General features: G+C 42.2%; 1 protein-coding gene across 1 annotated transcript in view; it reads right to left on the bottom strand.

Annotated features, from left to right (window-relative positions):
• KIF26A (kinesin family member 26A) overlaps nt 1-22,428 on the bottom strand; it is a 102,606-nt gene that overhangs the window by 50,233 nt on the left and 29,945 nt on the right. The window contains exons 3-4 of the mRNA XM_040601816.1: nt 18,706-19,206; nt 2,425-2,591 (exon numbers count right to left, since the gene is read on the bottom strand). Of these exons, the coding sequence (XP_040457750.1) occupies nt 2,425-2,591; nt 18,706-19,206 (668 nt within the window). The remainder of the gene's footprint in view (nt 1-2,424; nt 2,592-18,705; nt 19,207-22,428) is intronic.

Raw genomic sequence — 22,428 nt, 5'->3', positions numbered from 1 at the left:
CACAAAAAAAGAAACAAAAGTCCTCAGTGCAAAAAAAATTCAACTAACCCTGTTCTTCAGCTAAAAAAATTGAAGAGAATCAATTTTGAACAGAGGAAACATGGGTTGGGAATAAGCAAAGTACTAATGGGTTTTAAAATGTTTTAGCTAGCACATAGCTGCTAAAGCTATAAAACTCTGATTCACTCAAGGCAAAGACAGATTCATGAGAAGCAATTAGGGCCTGATCCAACATACAATGATGTCATTTTCAGCCTTGCTGCTGACTTCAAGAATCTTTGAATCAAGCCAACAACAATCATTAGTAAGGATCTGTCGCTTTACAGTAAAACCAGAACTGAGTTTTGCTGACCAGTGACAGAAACATCACTGGAAGAAAAGATGTTGGGTCTTATCTCAGATTATTAGGCACTGACTTCTTTCTCTCAGTTCCAAGGAGGGTTTGGGTTTTTTTTCTGGATTCCCCAGTGAAAGCAACAGTCTTTACACTTGCTTATGACATACAGATTCACGTTGAAATAAACCCAAAATAGATTAAGCTAAATCACACTGTTCACACCCATAATGTGAAATACAGTAATGAAAGCTGTGCTGCTGCCCAGTCTACGCACTTTGGAGAGGATTCATCTGTCCTTATTTAGGCAACTAAAGAAGAAAAGAGATGTCTGAACTTTTCCCCTTACCTTTCCTTTCTTCTTCTCGCCCACTGATTTTAGACACCTATCTTAAAACGAAACAAATCATCCTCTGCAGGCAACCATTTCTGTGTTGACTTTAAACCTGCGGCACTTAGCACAGGGACAAACATTAACTCACACACACCACTCTTGGGGCAGCCATTTCCCAGCCTCTTGTGTACAGACAGACCGTAATATGCAGGCATATAATGATTAACATTTGTTGTACTACACTCTTCTAAAAAACAGGGCTTGGGAAGTTGAGCTCCTTTCTGAGGTCAGATTGTAACTCATAGTAAACGTCATTCATTTAATCATAGAATCGTATAGGTCGGAAAAGACCTTTAAGATCAACGAGGCCAGCCATTGACCCAGCACTGCCAAGGCCACCACTAAATACTGTCCCTAAGCACCACATCTACGCATTTTTTAAACACTTCCAGGGATGGTGACTCCACCACATCCTTGGGAAGCCTGTGTCGGTGCTTCACAAGCTTTTTAGTGAAGAAATTCTTCCCAGTATCCAATCTAAACCTCCTCTGGCACAATTTGGGGCTGTTTCCTCTTGTTGTCTCACTTGTTACTTGGGAGAAGAGACCGACCCCCACCTCACTACAACCTCCTGTAAGGTAGTTGTAGAGAGCGGTAAGGTCCCCCCTGAGTCTCCTCTTCTCCAGGCTAAACACCCAGTCTCCTCAGTGGCTCCTCATAAGATTTGTGCTCCAGACCCTTCCCCAGCTCCATTACCTGCCTCTGGACACGCTCCAGCACCTCCACATCCCTCCTGTAGTGAGGGGCCCAAAGCTGAACACAGTTATTTAGCTGCAGCCTCACCAGCACTGAGTACAGGGGGACAATCGCTGCCCTAGTCCTGCTGGCCATGCTATTACGGATACAAGCCAGGATGCTATTGGTGCAAAACATTTTAAAGATCAAGGAAAAGAAAACAATACAATTGCCATCATTATTACATCACAAGAAGAATCCTCACTCAGTGCATTTGACTTCTATGCCATTCACAGACACGCTTACATTTTTCAATATTGTCTCAAAACATGTTCAGTTCTGAATTAAAAAAGGAGTTTGGAATGCAAGTACAAAGCCCTGAATTTTGTTTTTTTAAGTGCCATCTGCTTGACAGCATATTGCATTTAATCAACATTCTAATTATAACAAACATCTCACAAACAAAACTAACATATCGGGTTTTTTATAAGACCCATGAATGGAAAAAAAAAATATTGTTCTGGGCTACTGCTAAAAAAAGAATGTCTTAAACTGCTTCAGCTGCTGCTGCCAACTATGGAAAAGTTTTATTTGCACACAGTAGACATGGTACTGAATAATACCTAGCTTTTTTTTATTTAGATCCGAGTGAAAAAGTCTTGTTACTTCAGCTTCTGCTTCAAGGAAAGCCACAGAATAACAGACTTTCTACAGGTGGAAATGGACGTTAAGGACTAGAGAAAGACCAATACACATTTTCTTGGGTTTTGGTCAATAGAGGTTCCTGCTCAGGTCTCCAAAGAGAGAAACAGGGCCATCACCATCACAAAAAAAACCATCGCATCTCTCCACCCCAGTGGCAGTGGAAAACCACAGTCACAACGAGGTGACCAGCTCCACCTCTCAGCAAGAAGCACCACACGCTACATACACCTTCTACCCATGGCAAGGACTCAACAGAATTTCACAATCTTTGAAGACCCACAAGCAGTTAACAGAAACCAGAAAGGTGAAATACTACCTTATGAAGAACGAAGCCGCAGCTGAGGTACCTGCTGAGACCCCAGCTGGAGCGACGACGCTCTGGGAGGCTCCCGAGCCACCTGCTCCTGCGGGGTCGGAGCTGTTCTGCCCTGAGCTGATCTGAACACTGGGACCATCTCGGCCACTCTCTGGTGCCGTTTCTGCCTGGAAACAAAAAAGAAAAACACATGTACAGGTTAACACACTTGCTGAATGGCCATGACAGGGAGAAATCTCATGCAGCATCTCCAAAGAGCACTTTGGCAAGGGGGAAGGGGAAGATCAGCAGCAGCTGAAGGGCTGGACGAGCAGTAGCAGGTCCTGCAACAAGAAGGTAAAAAGCAGGGCTGCAGCAGAGGTGCAGAAACCCCCAGAGACCCCTTGTGATGGGTAACGCACAGTTAAATAGTTTGACAGGCACAAAGAAATGAAAAACAATAAGCAGAACCTTTTTGTTTCACAGTGTTATTTGGGAGCTGGCAGAACTGCTTATCTGGTTCAGTTGTAACTGTCAGGAATTATTTCTCTGTGGCACATCATCTACAAAACCGATCTGTTTAAGAGGAACTAGCCAAACAGTCACATTTGTAACATGTTTCCACATGAATACCCCAAGAACTAAAGACATAAAACATTATTTTTAAAAAACATATACATGACCCTGCTTTTCAGCATTATTTATCTTCACAGCACAAGTGCGCGGCCTTGTTTTTTCTCCTGCAAACCCTTCCAGTGGAAAAACAGGAGCAACCAGAGATGCGTCTTCTCCAGCATAATCTATCTGCAGTATCTGAGACAGACTTCAAAGGGGGGTGATTGCTCTGGGATTTTGCCAAAATATCAGATATCCGTATTGTGAAATTGTGTCCTGTCGATATCTTCATGTTTAGGCCACCAACTCTTTCAGTACCGAGTTCAATTAAGCCCCATCAGTCAAGTGCTCACTGACAGTGCTAGGAAGGCCTCTTTTTTGGAAGAACCTGCTCTGTGTCTAGGAGTACTGAAGATTTAATTAAAGATGACACCACAATAAATATTTGTCAGAAGATTTAATTGCTTTGTGTATGATAATATATGATGTTTCTGTCGTTTGAAATACTACTTTGACATTTCCAACTAATTAGCTAAAATAAATTCCAGAAAACGAGACAGCCTTGTAATGAAGCACAAACACAATTAAGTACTTCCTGGGATGCCACCAAATTTCAAATTTTGTGCTGTCATAGATCATGTTTTACAACTACAGATACGCAGGCATGGTAATAGTGCCTTCCCAGCTACATACACACCCTCAATTTTCTCATACACTGACAACCCAAACAAAGTTTTTCTCATGAGAACTGAGGCAACCCAGTTATTAGGTACCAAGTAAAAAGAAAACCCTGCCAACAGACTAGTGCTCAACTGGTGCACAAGAGGCTGTCTGAAGTTTCATCTGGACTCATTCCCATAGGCTGCGTGCTGAATTCCCAGTTCCCAGCAAAGCCAACTTCTTCTGAAGGTCTGGTCTTCAAAGATTAATACTATTATCAGTATTATGGAGTGGCTGCCTAACGCTTTACTATAGACTGCTACACAAAAAAAAAAAAAAAAAAGTACTTTTGTAGAGCTCACCTAAGAGATCTGAGGCTGAGACACAGAAGTATATTCATGCAGATTAACTTAATCCAAGCAAAGCTACTCATGCTGGAAGCCAAACTTGAAACTTTGAATATCCCTCTGCAAAACCTCTCACTTTGCAATACAGAAGTCCCGTGAGATCGGATTTCTCAGCAATATAGGCAGAAAGGCAGAGACCAAGCTCTGCTAGACATCAAGACTGACACAAAGAAAAGGTAAGGCAGGAACATATGCTTAAAAAAGGGAGTCTGTCTATCCCATCCACAATCTACTGACAATGACAGCCAGGAACAAAGATGCTTAGAAAAGGACCAGATCCACTCATGTGGTTCATTGTTTAAAAGCCAGGGATAGAGCAATGAGGACCTTGAGGTGGTCAATAAAGCAGGTACTTGATAATTAATGAATTGAAGCAACAAATGTGTGGCCTTGACCTATACCAGCCAAAGAAAGTATATGGCATAGGGAAAAACATCCAGACTGGGAAAAATCCAATGTAACATTCGAACTTCTGAGTTACATAAACTGACATAAAGCACTAAAAATAAATGGAGCTTACTATGAATTTAGTAGTTTACAGGCTAAGAAATCTACATCAGAAGCTCTGGAGTCAGTATGTGGGGCTTACAGATTGGCACATAGAGGGGCTGCCATGCACAATGGTGGGTGGCATGATGGCCAGCAAGAGAAGGAAACCCAACCAGCAACTACTGGCAGGCTAACATTAATGTTGGAATACTCCCCTACATTCTGTCAGGAAAACAACCATAACCCCTTGCCACATGTGCTGTTGACTCGGATTAAAAATTAGAGAGTTCAAATGAATTCCCAAGGCATATTTTTCCATTCACTTTCAACAGAGGCTACACTAGACAACAGGACTTTGAAATAAAGAAAATCACATTTAAGCATAATTTTGAAGAAAGAAGGTAGAAGCAGCAACATTCTTGGTTTTCTAACCAATCATGCTTAAACTAACGCATAATGTATATGGTGGCAAACCTGAAAGCTAAATAGGAAATCTGTAGAGTTAGCATGAATCTTCAGTGGATTTTACAGCAGCATAAGAGATTTGTAAGAACTGACTGGAAACTGTTAACAGATCAATTCCTGTAAAAGCTACTCACACTTAAAAACATGAGCAATGTATGACATACATTAGTTTTTCACCAATTTTTTTTATTCCTATGAGAACTTAGAAGCCTACATTTCTATGAGACAGATGATGTTGGACATACCAGGCATCTAACCTGAAATATCCAAATCAAACCTGGTATTTCAGATACCAGATGGTTAATATACTTTCCAAACAAGTTGGATGCCTGTAAATTCCCATTCCTACATTAGACACTTTTGAAAACTTAGCTTTTAATTTCTGAGTATATCTGGAAGTTTTATTCTCAATTCTGTGCGTGCATGAAAGGCGGATGAGGGGAAGCCAAGGAGAAGGCATTGATTCTTGTAAAGGGGGAAAAGATGAAGTAAGGCATGCAAGATGCAATCATCAGAAGACTAGTGCAGAAGGCAACCCATATCTTTTTTATTAAGCCTTCAATAACCCAGTTAGTATTCTTAAACACAGAGGTAACATTAGTTTTGCTGCACGGTGAGAAGCTGAAAAAGCACAAAATAAATCCTTCCAAGTTTAGGATTCAAGGGCTGCTTGCATGACCCAAAGTGACAGGATTTTCCAGCAGAGCCGTGTTCAGCTCTCCCTGAGACAGTTACATCTCTCAGCTGATGAGGAGGACTCAGGTATGAGGAATTTTGTCAGGTCCAAATCATTTGCCCTGAGGCAGGAAAACCAAAGACAAGTAATGGGACCCTCCTGGGCACCCTGGTTTGTCACACCATGGTTTCAGCTTGTGTTGCTTACAGCTGCTGAAGGGGTACGAGTAAGAAGATAGAGGGGATTAGTTTTTAAACTAAATGCAGGAATTACTTCGTGCACGTCCCTCTCTCAACCCGTGCTCTTCTGGGGACAGCATGTAGAAATTATAATTCTCTAGAGGAACGGGACCAACTTTGTATAACTTTTTTAAGCACACAAGTCTGCACAGAGAGAAGACTCCAGTCTGCAGCTGAGAGGGAGCTGTGCTTCACCATTTACTAAATTTTCATAAATCACTCATGATCAAACACAGAAATCACAACCTTGTCACTATAAAGTGTTACTGACTGCACTGCATATTTAAAGTGTCATAGGCCTCTGCATCCAGAGATTAATGTTTGTTTCAATTCTCTTAGAAAAGGTTTGCCAGACAAAAGCCGTTAACCCTCTGAAACCAGCTAATCCTCAAAGGAAGGATTTCCAAAACTGCTTTATAAGACCCCTTTCCTTTACTGTCTCCAAAGCCACATGAAATCTGGGGCCAGTAAGAGCACAGCAAGGACCACACTTGAAAATGTCACACCAGGTGTTTTGCACTTGCAGGAATGACCTACGTCTCCATTCTTCACATTGGTGCCTGCATCACAGACAGGAACGTTTCAGTACTGGGTCCCAGCACCTGTCCTGAGGACATGGGAGCAGAGCTAGACATGCATTTTGGCTGGTAGCATCCACACGTGCAGCTAAGGTTGGCAGGGCCACAACAAGCAATGGCAGCATGAGTTGTTCCCAGTTAAGATGGCCAAAGGCTGTGGGAGAGCGCAGGAAGAGACAGTGGTGACCTGACATCCTCAGGTTCTGGAGGTGTGCCGGGCAGAGTAGGGGCACCCCCTGCCTCATCCTCAGTTCCCAGCACAGAGGTTCCCTGCCATGACCAGATGGCAGGAAACATCTGCCCAGGTTTAAACAAGTCAGACTAGTCCAAAATTACACTGTAGAGAAGCTGGCCATAGACTTCCAGTGTACCAAATTTCCAGGCACACAGTACTCTGTCAGGCCATTACCATCGGAAGGACAATTACATCCCTAACAAGCTCTTTGCAAGTCTGAAGTGCAAAGCTGAAAACTAAGCCATAATGTTTCTAGTTTCCTGAATATTTCTATTCTCTGGACATCGACCTTTGTACAGGGATCAAAAAAAGCCAAACTAGGTGCTGCCACTTTGTCTCTGTTAACACATGCAAAATATATGACTGGTGACAGGCAAGAAAAACATAAGAATATAAAAGTCTAGAGAAAAACAGATCAATCCCAGGATAGTACTGTCATGGTAAAAGAAAATCAGAAGGTTAGATAGAGCTGCAGAAGAAAGTAATCAGATACAGTATCTAAATGTAAGTATCAAGAACAGATTCACAAAAGAGGGAACAGAGAAAATTACACAAACATCAATGGGTATGACACACTTGTATAATCAGAGACAGGACTCAATACAATTTATTTTATTTCAAAAAATTGGTCCCATAATGAAAGCATTCAATAGGCCTTCAACAAAGAACTGCAGGTGAAACTCTAGCAAGATCAAGCCTGAGGCTGTAATGGGGCTTTCCCCCCTCCCCCCCTTTCCTAAGTTTTTTTACCCCTTTCTGACTAGCAGGCAGACACACAGAATTTTGAGCATTTGCTTTAACTTACTATTTTCTCCTTTCAGGCTAGTACATTATAGCCAATTACATTGTAAAAACTGCTTGATCTAATGATCTTGTGATACATTAAATCTACTGTTTATATATGATAAAACAATAATTTTTCCCCCTAAATGATTCATGCTAAAACTTTTATGACTTACTACCACTAACTGGAACAAACGTGACGTAAATCTCTATCTGGATAATGCTGGTACTGTAAACCCTTCTTTCCCATAGGTGTGGATAAGTCCCACATACGTCTCCTATGTGAAACGTCTCCTCCGGACTGTCTAGCATTACGTAAAGTTAACAGCGCAGTATACACTAGGCTGAAGCGAAACATGTTCTGGATAAACTTTTTACAGCCATTTGACAATGTTTCTGCCAGGGCTCATTATAAAATAACTAGGGCATTTTATAACTACAGTACACTACTGTAGTCATTTTATAACCTGCAGCTGCAATGTGGTAACAAGAATGCCGAAACCTGTAGTTTCAGACTTATACATGCATCTCTTGTTCAATGTAAATCAAATACAGAGCATAATATCCCTTCCCCCAAAATAGGTTTTGGGCTACAAGAGTTGCTAATGCCTGGCTTACCACTGATCTCTAAAGATGAAGCAGCAGGAGAAAAATGACAGAGCTGTAGAATTAAATAGAAATAGGAGAGCCCATCTGCTGTCATAGGTTGGAAAGTAATATGGGAGATCCAAAGACTACCTTGGGGCCCTTGCTTTTTGGATTACTATCTGAATTACTAACACAGGTTAAAGGTTTGGATCTTCACCACCAAAAATTATTAGCAGTCTGTGCTTCAAGCACAGAAAGGACCTCATCCTTCGTCTGCAGGGCACACACATCCAGCCACATCCAGTTCTGATGTCCTTGGCAGTACAAGGATGGAGATGCAGCAGCTTGCTCCCCTCTGACCAGAGGCTCTTGATCTCAGTCTGACCCAGATCTCTCCTAAACCACGCTCCTTGGTCTCTGAGAAATTTACTAAGGTTCTAGACAGGTCTTGGGTAGGCTTCCTTCATCTACAAAATGCCCATTCCTATCTTCAGCCTGCCCATGTTCTCAGGCTGGAAGGTCTCTGCAGCCAGGGCTCTGGTAGCATAAATCTGCCATCAGCTGGCTATGGACCATTTACTTCACATTTCAGCCACTCAGGGCATCAGTATCAAAAGATAGCAAGGCACGCTCTTTTATTGTTCCTTCATGGCTATCTGACCATCACACAGACTTCATCCTCTTACCTGCACATGCAAACCCACCACCTGGGAAGTCAAGAGGACATGAAAAAGGGCTGTCAAGAAGGACATAGATCATGCTGCACATAAACACTCTCAAATTGGGACTTTTCACATGCAGTGGATTTAAAACAGCCAGGCTAGGAGGAACTGTTTCTTCCAGTGCCTCCAGGCAAACATCAGAAAGCGTTGCCCAGAGCCCTCCCCACTGACATGTATTACAATAGTTACAGCCTCCAAAGCCAAAATATATAGCTGTGTACTGCTCCGGGTGTTTATTCAAGTGGGCAAATACACAGTTGAATCCCTGCTTTTTGTCAGAGGCTGATAACGAGCAAGCAAAGGATTTCATTAACAAGCTCATAATAATGCAAATTTCTGTCAGTTTAGGATTGGGTTTCCTACAAGACAAATGCTCTTCCATTAGGACTGACTTCCACAGGCCAGATGTGTCTCCAACAGCAATGAAACACAGGACACATACAGAGCTTTGAATCAGGAAAACTTGTGTCACCTTCCTGACTCCATAACAAAATTCCTTAATGACTTTAGACAACTCAGCTGAAATCTCACAATGCCTTGTTTTAATCTCTATTCAGCAAAATGGAATAACCATATTCCCAAGAATTTCAGGCCTTGTAATTTTAGTATAATCATTATATTGTTATAATGATTGACATATAATGTCAGCAAATAAAGGCAAAGGTGGACAGAGACTGTCATACCTAATTGCTATTTCAATCATGCTTGAACTGCTTATATATTAGATGTAACTACTCTAAAGAGAACATCCCTTGGGATCAATTTGCCTGACAGCTACCACATGCAAGGCACCCATTGACTAGCATCTTGCTTGAAGAGGTACAAGCCCTCATTATCTGAAGGGAAAACTGGGTCTTTAGTACACCCAGACCTAGAGAACAAGATTCAATTACAGGCAAGCTCATGAAGCAGTATTAAGTTCACAAACACAGGGACAGCTCTATGTAAGCATTGTTGAAGGACACTGAGGTCCTAAATTAGGGGCAGAGCTGTGCAGATGCTGCTACCTTTTTCTTGTGGTTGTTCCCTGCTGACCTGCTGTTTACTCCCCGTATGGGAACTGTGCAACCCAGATGCCCAGTCAGTCATGATTCACCGCAACTAGAGTTAAATCTGCAAGCCTGCAGATTTCCCAAAGCTCTTTCAAGTAGCCAAACGCCATGAGAGCAAAGATGAACTCAAGAGCTTCCCAGATGCAAGTGGGCAAAGAAGTGTCAGGTGAGATTTGACACAGACCACACATTTAGGGAAAAATAACCTAGATGATACCTAAACAATGCTGAACTCAAAACTTACATTTACAGCTTGGAAGATCTAAAGGTCATTGACAGTTCCTCTGAAATCAAGATGTAGCAGCAGCCAAAAAAGTTACCAAGTTCGGGACATTACAAGGCAGGGCACAAAGAACAAGGACAGCATCCACAGACTGACTGCCAGGTGCAGCCCTAGTCCTGCATCTTAAGACAGGGGTGGGGGAGTAAGGGAAATGACAGAGACAACCAAGTAAATGGTCAAGAAGATAGAGCAGCTGCCTCAGAAGCAGAGATGAAAGAGGCTGGGACTCTTGTTTGAAGAGGGGAAGGCTGAGGAGGGCCTGACTGATGTTTACAAAGTCATGGAGGTGGTGGATAAGCTGAAAGGGAGTGAGTAGTTCTTTGCACTGGGGTAGTGAATTTGTGGAACCTGCTGACATAGAAGGCTCTGGAGGCAGACAGTGTCAGCAGGGTCAGAGAGGGATTAGATAAATTCCTGGACAGCAGGTCCATATAGAGATACTAAAGGGAACAGACAGGGATGTGTCCCTGTCCCCAGCTGTGCATGCTGGGGAGCATGAGCAGACCGCAGAAAGTAGTCAGGCTCCTCAGCTCTCCCAAACCACCATTTCCAGCTCTGCGGCTGGAGATACCCCTGCAGTTGGACTGCAGTTGAGACCCAGTAGCATATTTCTAAAGTTCTTATCATTGCCATAAAATCTTCTCACTAGAGTCTTTCTTAGCTTAACAGGAGGTTGCACTATTCCCTAGGCCCCCATGAGTACTTCAGAGTCATCAGGAGAGGTTGGTGAGACTAAAAGGAATGTCTACACAGCATCAACCAGCTAAACCCAGACCTTCCTCCCAAGCCAGGCACCACAAGGGCCGCTCTACCCTTCATCCTTCCACTGCCATCTCCCCCACTACAACAGCTGACTGCCTTGCCCAGCTTTACCAGCGCCACTCTTCAGAAGCAGAAGGGGGTGGTTCTGAATGGCAGATCCATTATCTTTGCCCAAAACCACCAAAAACATAGCAATGGATTCCTGCCTGCGGCACCTTTAACACACTTCCTTCACCTAAATTGTCAGAAAAGAAAAAAACCATCCAGTTTTGAGATAGTGGCAGCTATGCAAACTCAGAGGAATTAACTTAGCAGCATTTGGGCGTGAAACAAAATTATAATAATAGGTCAGCTTTGGAAAATGTCTAACCACGGCATTAAGTTGTATAATAATTTATATGGACTCCCTTCCCTAGAAGTGTTTCACACTTGAATCTTAGAAGTACTACTTTCAGATGCAAAGCAAACCTCTAATTATTGATCCTTTGTTACATTGGGAAATTACCTCATCGTAGTTTTAAAGTTCTATTTATAAGTCTAATAATCTCATCATTGATTAGGGTGACTGTATTCTAATTATAAATCCATTATCTCCTCAACAATGAAATAAAATCAATAATGCACGTAAATGGGAAAAAAGGAATTTAAATGCATACATTAACATCATTTCAAGTAGAGCTATTTTATGCACCATCTCTAACAAAACTGTGTCACATCATTAGCAATAATGTGAAAAATCTTTTTCAATTAACAGAGCTGATTTGATGCTATGTTCAGTAAAGTGGCAATCCATTCCATTAAACACACACATATGAAATGCTTGAGACATCTATGAACTCTATATATACATCATAAATTCTCTCCCAAGTGCTGAAACAAAAAAGTAGATACATTTTCCATCGACAATTTTTAAACCTCCTTTCAGAAGCTACCACCCAGGGCATTTCAGCGATTCTAGTTGCAAGTAACAAAAGCATCAATATTTGCCACAATGCTCAGCCGCTCATGTCACAAAACAACAGGAGATGCTTTCAGCGATACTCACACTGTGCACAGCTTGACTACCTGGAGGCCCATGACCTTAACATGCCATCATTCTAGTATACAGCCTATGGAGCAAATGTTAAATTCAAAGTGCTTTCCAAAAAATGTACAATGTTCAATCCTATTTTACACAAGCAGGACGACTGGGCAATCCACACCTGCATCCAGCTGCACAATTCAGTTCCTTCCATGCGATATAGTATACAGAGACCCCTGCAGAAGACTTTCCACCAGCCTGCACGTGACTAAGGTCTGAGCTCAGCCTGGATTTGCCTGGTTTCCCTGCTACATCAACCTCTGAAACCAAAGGGCGTTATTCAGCTGCAGCCCACTCTTAACAACCATGTAGCCAGGGCAGAGCAATGGTAGCCTCATAAAAGCACTTCTACACCAGATATAGAGTCTCTCTCAAATGTTGGATGACACTTCTGAGCTCCAGCCACCTTGTAAGGTGTCTTCTTTGTAAGAAGAACCTTTACACCTTCCTTGTAAGGTGACTTCTAATGTTGGGGTGGCACGGGATGCATTGATTAACAATCAGTTCACTGGAGAACTCAGCATGGAGCCTATGTACAGTATAAACGGACCAGTGAGAAGCAAAAGAAGCTGAAGGGAACTAAGTGAACAGAAAAGGCCAGCCCTAAGAAACTAGTTCAAAGGCAAGAGTAGAAAATTTAAATATTTGGGGTAAAAAAAGGAGGGGGGTTTCTTATCTTAGTGTAGCTTATGATACACTTGCTGGATAACAGAATGACCTGTGTGCCAAAGGTAAATCCAGTGGATTATCATTTGCACATAATCTCTAAAATCTGCTTGTCTTAAATCTAACACCGATGAGTACAGGTGAAGTCTGGGCCAACATTCTTTGTTACTGCTTGTTGACTTCAATTGTCAACAAAGGCGAGTATGGACTTGTTTCCCTGTGAGAGCTGTAGTAACAACTGCTTAGCCTAGAGGGGTGAAGGATCAAAAGAACTGTTTTCAGGTGGTAATTTGAGCCACAAGAGGGTCTGAGTCCTGCAAATAGTTACCTTGTCCCATAACTGTGAAACCAATACCATGGCAGAAGTGTTAAGTGCACAACATATAGAGATGCAATCCACACCCTCACCTAAGAAAAGCTTAATTTCTGTCTTGTAGCCAATACCCTTTCTGTCAACTCTTAACATTTTTTCCTAAATCACTCTGATACCTGGGAGTGCATTAAAAAGTAACCTTATTTTCACCTTCAGCATCCTACACGGGCGGCAATCTAGAAAAAGAGAGTGCAAAGACCTCCACAGCTACACAGAACGGAGGGCTACCTTTTTATCTGCATGCCTAAGGCTGAATTCCCAGCTCACACTTTCTGAGCTGGTCTGCTACCTTGCTGCTGGGGCAGGGTCTCGCTGACTCCGAACACATGGCACTGGCAGCAGCATCGTCCTCCCACATCACAGCTCTCCCCCTGCATTTGCTAAGGCAATGCAAGGCATCACTGCCCAGCCCAGATGCAACAGTGTCAGGAAACATCCTTTCTGTGGGTTAGTATGAGATAGCATTTAGTAACTTGGATCAAAAGGTTTCCTTCAGCTGTTCAGACTGGTTATGGAGAGTGACCAATGCTAACTTTGAAGGTTTGGGGTTTTTTTGCCACCCTCTTTCCTTTACATACTTCCTCTACAAGAGCAGTAACACCAACACTGCTAAAGCTAAAGAGAAACAGAAAAGCCACCATGCAGCCCTGGCCCCACCACCTGTCTGGGGTTTGCTATGGAGTTCTGCAGAATCAAGATGTTATACTTGGAATCTGAGAAACATCCCAAAGCTCAAAGTCATCCAGATGTCCCACAGACAAGATTTATGGTCAAAGCACTATACTTCAATTATTTTATTACACGCACTTTATTAATAAAAGGTCACTGAGAAAGCTATCAAGAAGGATTTTAAAAATTCTTTTTTAAATGCATTTGTTATTACATTTATCAAAGTAAATGCTGGAAAGTACGTCTTGTCATTCTGTTTTCCACAGTCAGCTTTTTATTGCATCTTCCAAGCAAAATATGTCATCCTTGCTATAAACAAAGAGGATTTAAGGAAAGTCAGCAGAGGCTGAACTACCCTCAGATGAATCCATCTGGTTTACATTATGGCAAGCAGAAGACTTATTCCTAGGAACTATAGGAAAGCTTGAATTGTGACTAAAACAACTCAAGAGAATTTTTACATAAAACAAGCACAACTCCTTTAACTTTAGAGTATTTGAACTCATTTACACATACTGCAGGTGAACCCTCCCTCTTTGAACCTCCCTGAACCAGGCCATAAACTTCTACATAACTTTAAATTTGTGAATACTCTCAGGGACATACATTGCACTTTTGATAAATTTACAACTATATACATATACATATGTATATATATATACATATGTATATATATACATATATATATATATATGTTTTAAGAGCTTCAGTTAAGTCACTTTCAATTTTCCAGTGTTCCAACTTCTCCAATTTCCTAATGGTACACTTTTAAATGTATTTTTAAAGCAACTTAGAAACTGGTAGAGATTCAAGGAACCACAATATTTTGCCTTCTAACCCGTACCAATCGTATATATTCAAATTATAAATACAGTGTGGCAAGGATTTCATTTTGCATAAGATGAAAGAAAAAACAATTTGCAAAACAACCTCTATTTCACTGTGATGTCTTTATAGCACATGGCATGGCTACTTTGCCACTTTTATGCAGTAAGTAACACTGCATACTAATGACACAGTCAATTGAAAGCATACAGTAAGACCTCTTTTTCCACAATACATGCAGATACTTTCAATAAGTGTACAAGGTATTTTCAGTGGTTTAAATGTTCTACCTTTCAGCCAGACTCCAAGACATCTACAAAGCCTAAACTCTCCTCGCTCCTTTGTTTCTGTGTTAAACTGAGCAGCAATGCTGAGCACTGCTAACATGTTTTTTCATTTGAGTAGTAACCTTATATTCACTTGTCAGGTCACAAATTAAAAACATCAATATAAAACTATTTATTAATTAGAGTTGTCAGTTGTCCCCTACAAACCAGCTGCCTTACCCAGAGTTATACCAGCTCCCTCCCCTCCACAATGCTCGCTGTCTGGTCAGACTACTTATCACTGCTGCTGCTGGTGATTATTTTTTGTAATTTTTCACAACAGGCCACTTGGGTAAAGCAGCTGATTACATCTTCACCTTTTGCACCTTGGTTGCAATCCTAGTCTTCCCCTCCCTGGGCCTTCCTCCAGATCCTTAATTACTGTTCCTCTTCATGGCTCCTGAAGCCCATGGTTATTATTTTGGCTTGAGCAGCACCCACACTATGCTTCGAAGACACATTCCTGTTCAAAAAAATTTATAATCTATATAATGGATTTTCACACTTGAACTCCAAAGATATATTAAAGATTTATGACGTCCTGCACTTCTGACCCCCGACATTCAGCCCAGAAGCGTTTTCACAACCATAAGTGACATTACAAGGTAATATAGGCAAGTTTGAGGAGGGAGACCAGAAGAGCAGAATTCAAGTAATATTTTTTTTCCTCCACAGACAATTCTACTACTGCCACTATTAAAACTAACCATAAATAAAAAAACACGGATCCTGGAGAACCGTTTGTAGGTACAAGGTCTCCTGAGGTTTGGCAGTCATATGCTGGGGTGTATTTTCATGCCCACAAAGCACTGGGCACACAGCACTCCACGCTGACCGCCCATGCAAGCGTTTGCTCCACATCACCCATTTGGGCTCTGTCAGCACCAGCAGAAAACCACAGGCACCTTCAGCGGACAAAGGCGAGCCAAGACAGACATCCAAGATGAGAAGGACAAAGCACCTCTCAGAGGTGCCTGCTGCTCTCCCACAACTACAAAGGAAGCCGCAGTAATTAGCTTAGAATAAAGACCTGTCTTTTTGGCAGCTAAAAATAGTGAAGATGAACCCCAGCCTTTATCTGTGTCCATCTTTAGAAAATTAACCATACTCACTTCGTATGCAGCACGGGTTAAACCACTCGGGTAAGGTGCTGGGGTAACAGCTTCCTGCCAGGGAGTTCAGCACTTGTTTCAAGAACCCTCCTTTGCTAAGGAAACAAGGCAGAAGTACGGATTCCCAGTGAAGCAGGGGTATTTACAGAGTGGACAAAATAACTCAGATCACAACCGAGATTGTAAACTCCCCAGGAAGGGGGCCATCTTTTTCTTCTGCATTTGTGCAGTATCTTGCCTAGGTGGAGGCTGAAGACTCCAAGATGTGGTGACAGTACACATAATAAATAGTATAACCAGTGCTGTCCTTTCTGTGGCAATTCTTGCTCCAGAATTCCTCTAGCCAGACCAGCTTTGCCCCACAAGAAGACGGGAAAGGTTACTAAAGACAGACATCTCTAAAAGTATGTATATCCCCAGCTCTCTCCTGGCTTAACCTTAAACCTAAACCCTGCCTCCAACTTCAGGAAAGAATAGCCAAGATCATCTCTCTAACAGGGTTTTATAATAAATAAATAAATAAAGTAAGCTTTTCTAATAGGAAAGGAAATTCACACTTGACAATCAATAGTAGTCAGGGAATCCCAGCCTTTTCAAAATTGAAAGATGAGGTGAGATGAGTATTGGACAAGAATGTCCTGCAGTGGATGCTATCCCAGGCAAGGGCTATACTAGTTGATTCCTGAAATCCCGGCAATCCTATTTCCTTCGACACCTGTGGTTCCTTGGGGGGAAACGTGTAGGGGAAGCATTTCTGCCTCACCCACCCAAACAGCTTCACCAGACATAAAGCTCTTAATGATACAGAAGGCAGTAGGAGGACTTAGACAGACACAGAAAGCACAATTTAGGAAGAGATGCACAACAGCCTTCAGTAACTACATTTGGGCTTAAATGAATTAAAAGAAAAAGAAGAAAAAAAAAAAACAAACCACCACACCACAAACCAAAAAAACAAACCCACAACTGAAGCCTAGCTTCTCTCCCAGAACTGCTTTTAAATCTAAACGATCCTTGCAAATGACTGGATCACATCCCAGCAGCCCCCAACACTCACAGTCTAACACTGTTTGTCCTTTCATTAAAGGTCACTGTTTTTCCAGGCTACTGATTTTCTTTGCACATTTCTAGATCACACTTAAACTCTGTTGCATTATACACATTTTTCCTTCACAGGGGTTAAATGAGGCAACTCAGTTTTATCTTAGAATAATGCAGTGGTTAGGGAAAACCGCATCTATCAGTCAGCACAGTTAAGCAGGAAGAAATCTGGAGCTGCCTGTTAGTTTTAGGACAAGAATAAAGGTAGGCAAGGAATGAACAGAGAAATGGAAATATTTTTGCTTTCAGAGAGTGAAGGCTTCTTAACCTAATAGCTTTCCCATTTTTTTTCTACATTTCTGTAGAGTATGCAGAGTTTAAAAGATAATTAAAAGGTACATTGGCCAAATTGATTCCTAACGCAACGGAGCTGCATTTCAGAGGAAAGAACTTATAGCAGTAGTTCCTCATAAACCACAAAGAGCTGAAATGGAACAGGTTTTTTCCTCTTTTCTCAATGTAAAATCATCAGTGGAGTTTCACTGGATTTAAGTGGGGCCCCCTCAAAGGTGAGATGTATGGGCCTTTACAAATTTCTGTATGGGAGGGAGGAATCAAGTGTCCAAGCCTTTTCTGGAAGGAAACACAACAGCCACCCTGTAAAAGTAACATTACACAGCAGCACTCTTAAATTATTTCTGATGATCTTGGCGCTGAACCAGCTGATGCTACCAAGCAGTATTAGGTAGTGTTTACATACAACAGCACATAAGGCATAATGTTAAATTTAAACCCATCTAGCACCAATATACCAGACGCAAGATCTGCTACAGTGTCTTTAAGCGAAAACCATGACTTCTATCTGTACAGATTTCATCATCACTTACACTTCCCTGCTCACTACCATGTGAAAACAGCTTAGGAATAAATCTTAGTCAAAACCAGTCACTATATCCTTCTTAGCAGAGTTCCACAGATAGCCACAAATCTGTAATGAACTTGCTTTTAAAGGTAGTGTGCACCTCTATAAAGTTTTTTCATTTCCCACAAAAGTTCTTCAAGTACACACAGAATACAGGAAATCAACATCAATGCTAAAGCTCCAAGTGCAATGACATTTACAGGCATGTGGCTCTGAAGCAACCTTTTGAACACCCTCCTTCTCAGCAAACTGTTTTGCAGCACATCTAACCTGCAGATTAATGCTCGCCATCACAGTCTATCCACTGCATCTGCTCAACTGAACACAGCCTTAGAAGTTCAGCGCTAGACTTAAGGGTCAAGTTCATCTTTGATATAATCCCATGAAGCTCCCAGTTTCACATGTGACAAACTTGGCCTTTTATGTTTTTCTAAAGGGGTCACCAGGTATGTGACAGCCAAATAACATCACCTGAATACACAAAGCTAAAATAAGTGCAAAAACATCTGAGGAAAGGCTCTCACCATCTGAGAAAAAGCAAATTCCTTGTGATACCTGACAGAACATCGTTCAAAGCTCTTCTTCAGCTCTTCAGGTCTTGAAACATGGTTCAGAATACCATTAGCTGATCCCCTCTGAGAAAATATGTATACATCTCAAATTTTATCTTTATCTGTCTGTATATCCACACACATGTAAACAAAACTCAAGCGTCTGAATTATCGCTACTTACTAGACAAGCCTGAGGCAGGAAGCTGTTCACCCTGGAGATACTCCACATGCCCTCGAGGTACTGCTGAGCTTGGATGGTGACCGAGCTCAGGGCACCGCTGAGACCGCTGGGGGCCACCGTAACTTGAACGCTGGAGTTCGGAAAGCTGCCCGTGCCTTGGGACCATCCAAGTCCCTTCTTTCTCTCTGCCCCAGAAAAGAGACTCGGTGACTTTCCAGGCTGCCTGGCCACCTGCCCAGCAATGAGCGGCAGGTCTCTCTGGGAAGAGACGGTGACCATCCTGGGTACCACGCTGGTCACTGCCCCGGCGCCAGGCGGGAGGTCAGGCGTTTCTGGGTAGCTGGTTTGATTGAGGGTGTGCATCATCTGAATGGCTTCCTGCTTCAGCTGATTCAAGTGAGTGGCACAAGTTTCGCATCTGCTCTCTCCTTCATTCCTGTTTTTCTGTAAATAGTCAGGCACTTGAAGCTTGTCAAAAATTAAAGCTGATAATCGTGGGTCCTAAAGAAGTGGAGAAAGGCAGAAAAACCATAGAGTTAAAAAAATGCAAAAAAAAAAAAACAAGAAAGGAAAAGACAGAAGTTCTTTGTGATTTGCTCTCTACTCATGGAAATACTTTAAATCTATTCTGCTAACTCTCCTCAGCCTTTTTTTCCCTTCAAATACCCTGAGACTCGCAGGTCACAGCAGACTAAGAAACCATAAGTGAATTCATTTGTACTAGACCCAGCATGAAAATTATCATCAGAATTAAACAGTGGAGCTGTGGTGTACTTGATAACTATTCATTCTTCTAATTAACTCTCCTTCGGAGACATCTAACATGCCTGTGTTTCCCATGCTCGGAAACAATGTTAGTTGAGATGCTGAACCTGCAAATACCATAACGTGTTTCAAAGGCATACCACCACCTTAAACCCAGAAAAATTAGTGCGTGACCTGGTAAACATTTTGTTGTCGTCACCCCCAGAAATGATTAATCAAGTGGCATAAAAACCAGTTTACATGGTGCTGCCCACAGCTGGCTCCTCTGCTAGCAGGGACCGTTACTTCTGATCTTTGCAACCCAGATGGTCACAGTATTCCCTTACGCTACAGTTGCTTTGATGAGAAATAGATTTGAGCCTACAGGCATGTGCGAAGGTGTGACAATGTGCAGGCTAAGAAGCCGATTTAAAAGCAACGCCTATTTTGTTTCCACAAGGTAATTTCCCTGCCCCTCCCCCGCCCCCCCTGCTAGTTCATTCCCCTCCCCCGCCCCCCCTGCTAGTTCATTCTAAGGCTGCTCAGACGTTTGAAAACCCAGCTACGTGTTTCCAGGTCAGAGATAGAGTTACCTATCTCCTGAAACACTCAAACGCCCTCCCATCCCAAACCTGCTACTGTAAAGATTAGTCAAGAGATTAAATCCAGCCCTGTTGTAAATCTGCTATCAAGACTAATGTCGTGCAGTAAAACTGACCCAACTTCACACGCTCTCACTGAGCTCTCTATAAACAATTAAGGTTTTAATGAAATCACACTGCAGCCAAAGGTTTATTTGTATAATTATTTTAAGTGAAAATATTTAATTTGCTTGTTAATAATGAGGGCACACAAAGCCAGTAAGTCAGCCATCCAGCATATGCCGGGGGTATCCCCAGATCAGTACTCATTTTTAAAAATGTATTACTTCATGCCAAGATGCAATTGCTCTCTCAGAGATGAATGTCCTATTAGAAAACTAACTAATTCTGGTTTTAATTACCACACACATCAATAAAACTCTTTTAAGAAGTCTTGGCACTGGTACTTGGCTTTGCTCATTCTCTTTCAATGCTGCTATTTCCCTTTGCTCTGAATTCAGAAAGTCCTAACGCGCTGCCTAACTTCTGCAGCATGCAGCACAGAATTTATCTCGTTTTCAACTGCTGGACTATTGCAACAGTCTTTAATCTATCTCACAAGACACAGGACAGTGTTGACAGAAACCACTGTGAGTATATCTAGCATCACATCATTCTGCAGCCAAAGGCCATTAACAAAAGTTGTTTTTTCCACAATAATCTAAATTATTGTTTACTGACTTAAAAAAAAAGGCAACACAACTTCTCATGCTAAGCTACCCCTGCTGCTGACTAAACAATAAATTGCATTCACATAAGTGAACCCGTTTACAAAATCAAGTGAAAGACACCGTTCCATTTTTGTCTCTTCTCTTTATTGAGGTTTAGAATCCGGTAAAAACACCTTTGAAGTTGCACCATTTGCTTACCCTTACAGGCAAGAAAATTCTTTCCCTCCAAACCCCCCAGAAGACGATAACACTAAATTAACAGATATTAGTCGGGGGGGGGGGGGAAGTAATTAATATTTTAGAAACTTTTTTCTAACCCTTCAGCAGAAAATACTATTGGTTAGACTTAAACATAAACCCCGAGCGCTGCAAGCACTGTTAAGCTTGAGGCAAAACAAAGGTCACGCAGGCTGCCTCCCAAGAAAAACAAACAGCACCAGCTCTGCAGAAACTTTTCCAAGGGAGAGAGCCCTGTGAGTGAGTTCTTGCCCAGGCTGACACACAGCATCGATTCAAACAGCCCCAAAAACCAGCACCTTCCAGCTCTGGGTGCCCCGTCTGCGGCCAGGCACATCCCTGGGTTCATTCCTTTGATCCAAGTTGGGCACACAAGGAAGCACCTGCAGGTCCCAACTGCATGAGCCTCATCTGGCAGCGTTTAAATTGCTATCAAATGTCAAAAGTTTCAAATAAGCAATTAAAGTGAATTACTAGGTGAAACAGGCTTCTCATTTAAGAGAGATGACTTCTTTTGATGTGAAGAAAATTAATGACCCCAATTCTAGCTCCATAAACACAGTTTACAGTGTAAGGCAGATCAGAGTCAGGCCCTTCTTGCAGTTACAAGGAAATCAAGTGGATACCATATTAAAGGAGTGGGGGAAAAAAAAGTAATTTTTGATTTATTTAGAAAATTACAGAGAGCAAACCATATAAGCAGATGGTATGCCAAATTTAAACCTTTTAATATATTGGGGGGGGAGGGGGGGGGGGGGGAAGGGGGAGGGGGAAGCCATCTCATTTCCAGTGCTCGTATTTTGCCAGGCACTTACAAGGAGCCTCTTAACCTACTCATCCAGCCTCTGCAATCCCCAGTTTGCATCTGTGGCCACCCTCCTCCAGCACCTCACTGAGGGCCCAGCTGTACAGTTAGATTCCTTTTATTTTTCCACTCTGTGCAACCAAAACACCTGGCTAATGGCTGGGCGTGAAGGGCAGAGGAAACAAGTCACTGTTAAAAATGTTAACCGTAACTTACAAGTTAAGCCAGCCCCATTAAAGAGGTTTTACTACCCAGTGACAATGCCCGGTCCCAGGGAGCCCCCGCTTCAGCAGCTCGCACCCTAACAAGGCTGGGGTGGAAGTTACACTCTCATGTTTTACAGAGGGAAGAAATAAAACTTGAGTGACCAAATGTGTTAGGCACACACATGGCAGTGGGGGAAGCAGTTAAAGCCATCCTTGTTACAGCTCCACTGGCAGGCAAGCCAGATGAAGGGGGTGTGCAAGTCGCCAGGGGGACTGGCACAAAAATTAAACATACAACATACAAACCTCTATTCCAAACAATGCTCCAAAACCACTTTAGTCTGCTGTGCTACAGAGATGACTCCTTTAGTCCCCCACAGCATAAACAAACCATGCTGTCTTTGTCACACTTACTTTCC

This window comes from Falco naumanni, chromosome 7 (genome assembly GCF_017639655.2).
Source record: "Falco naumanni isolate bFalNau1 chromosome 7, bFalNau1.pat, whole genome shotgun sequence".
Lineage (NCBI taxonomy): Eukaryota > Metazoa > Chordata > Aves > Falconiformes > Falconidae > Falco > Falco naumanni.
This window is presented reverse-complemented; position numbering and strand designations above follow the sequence as displayed.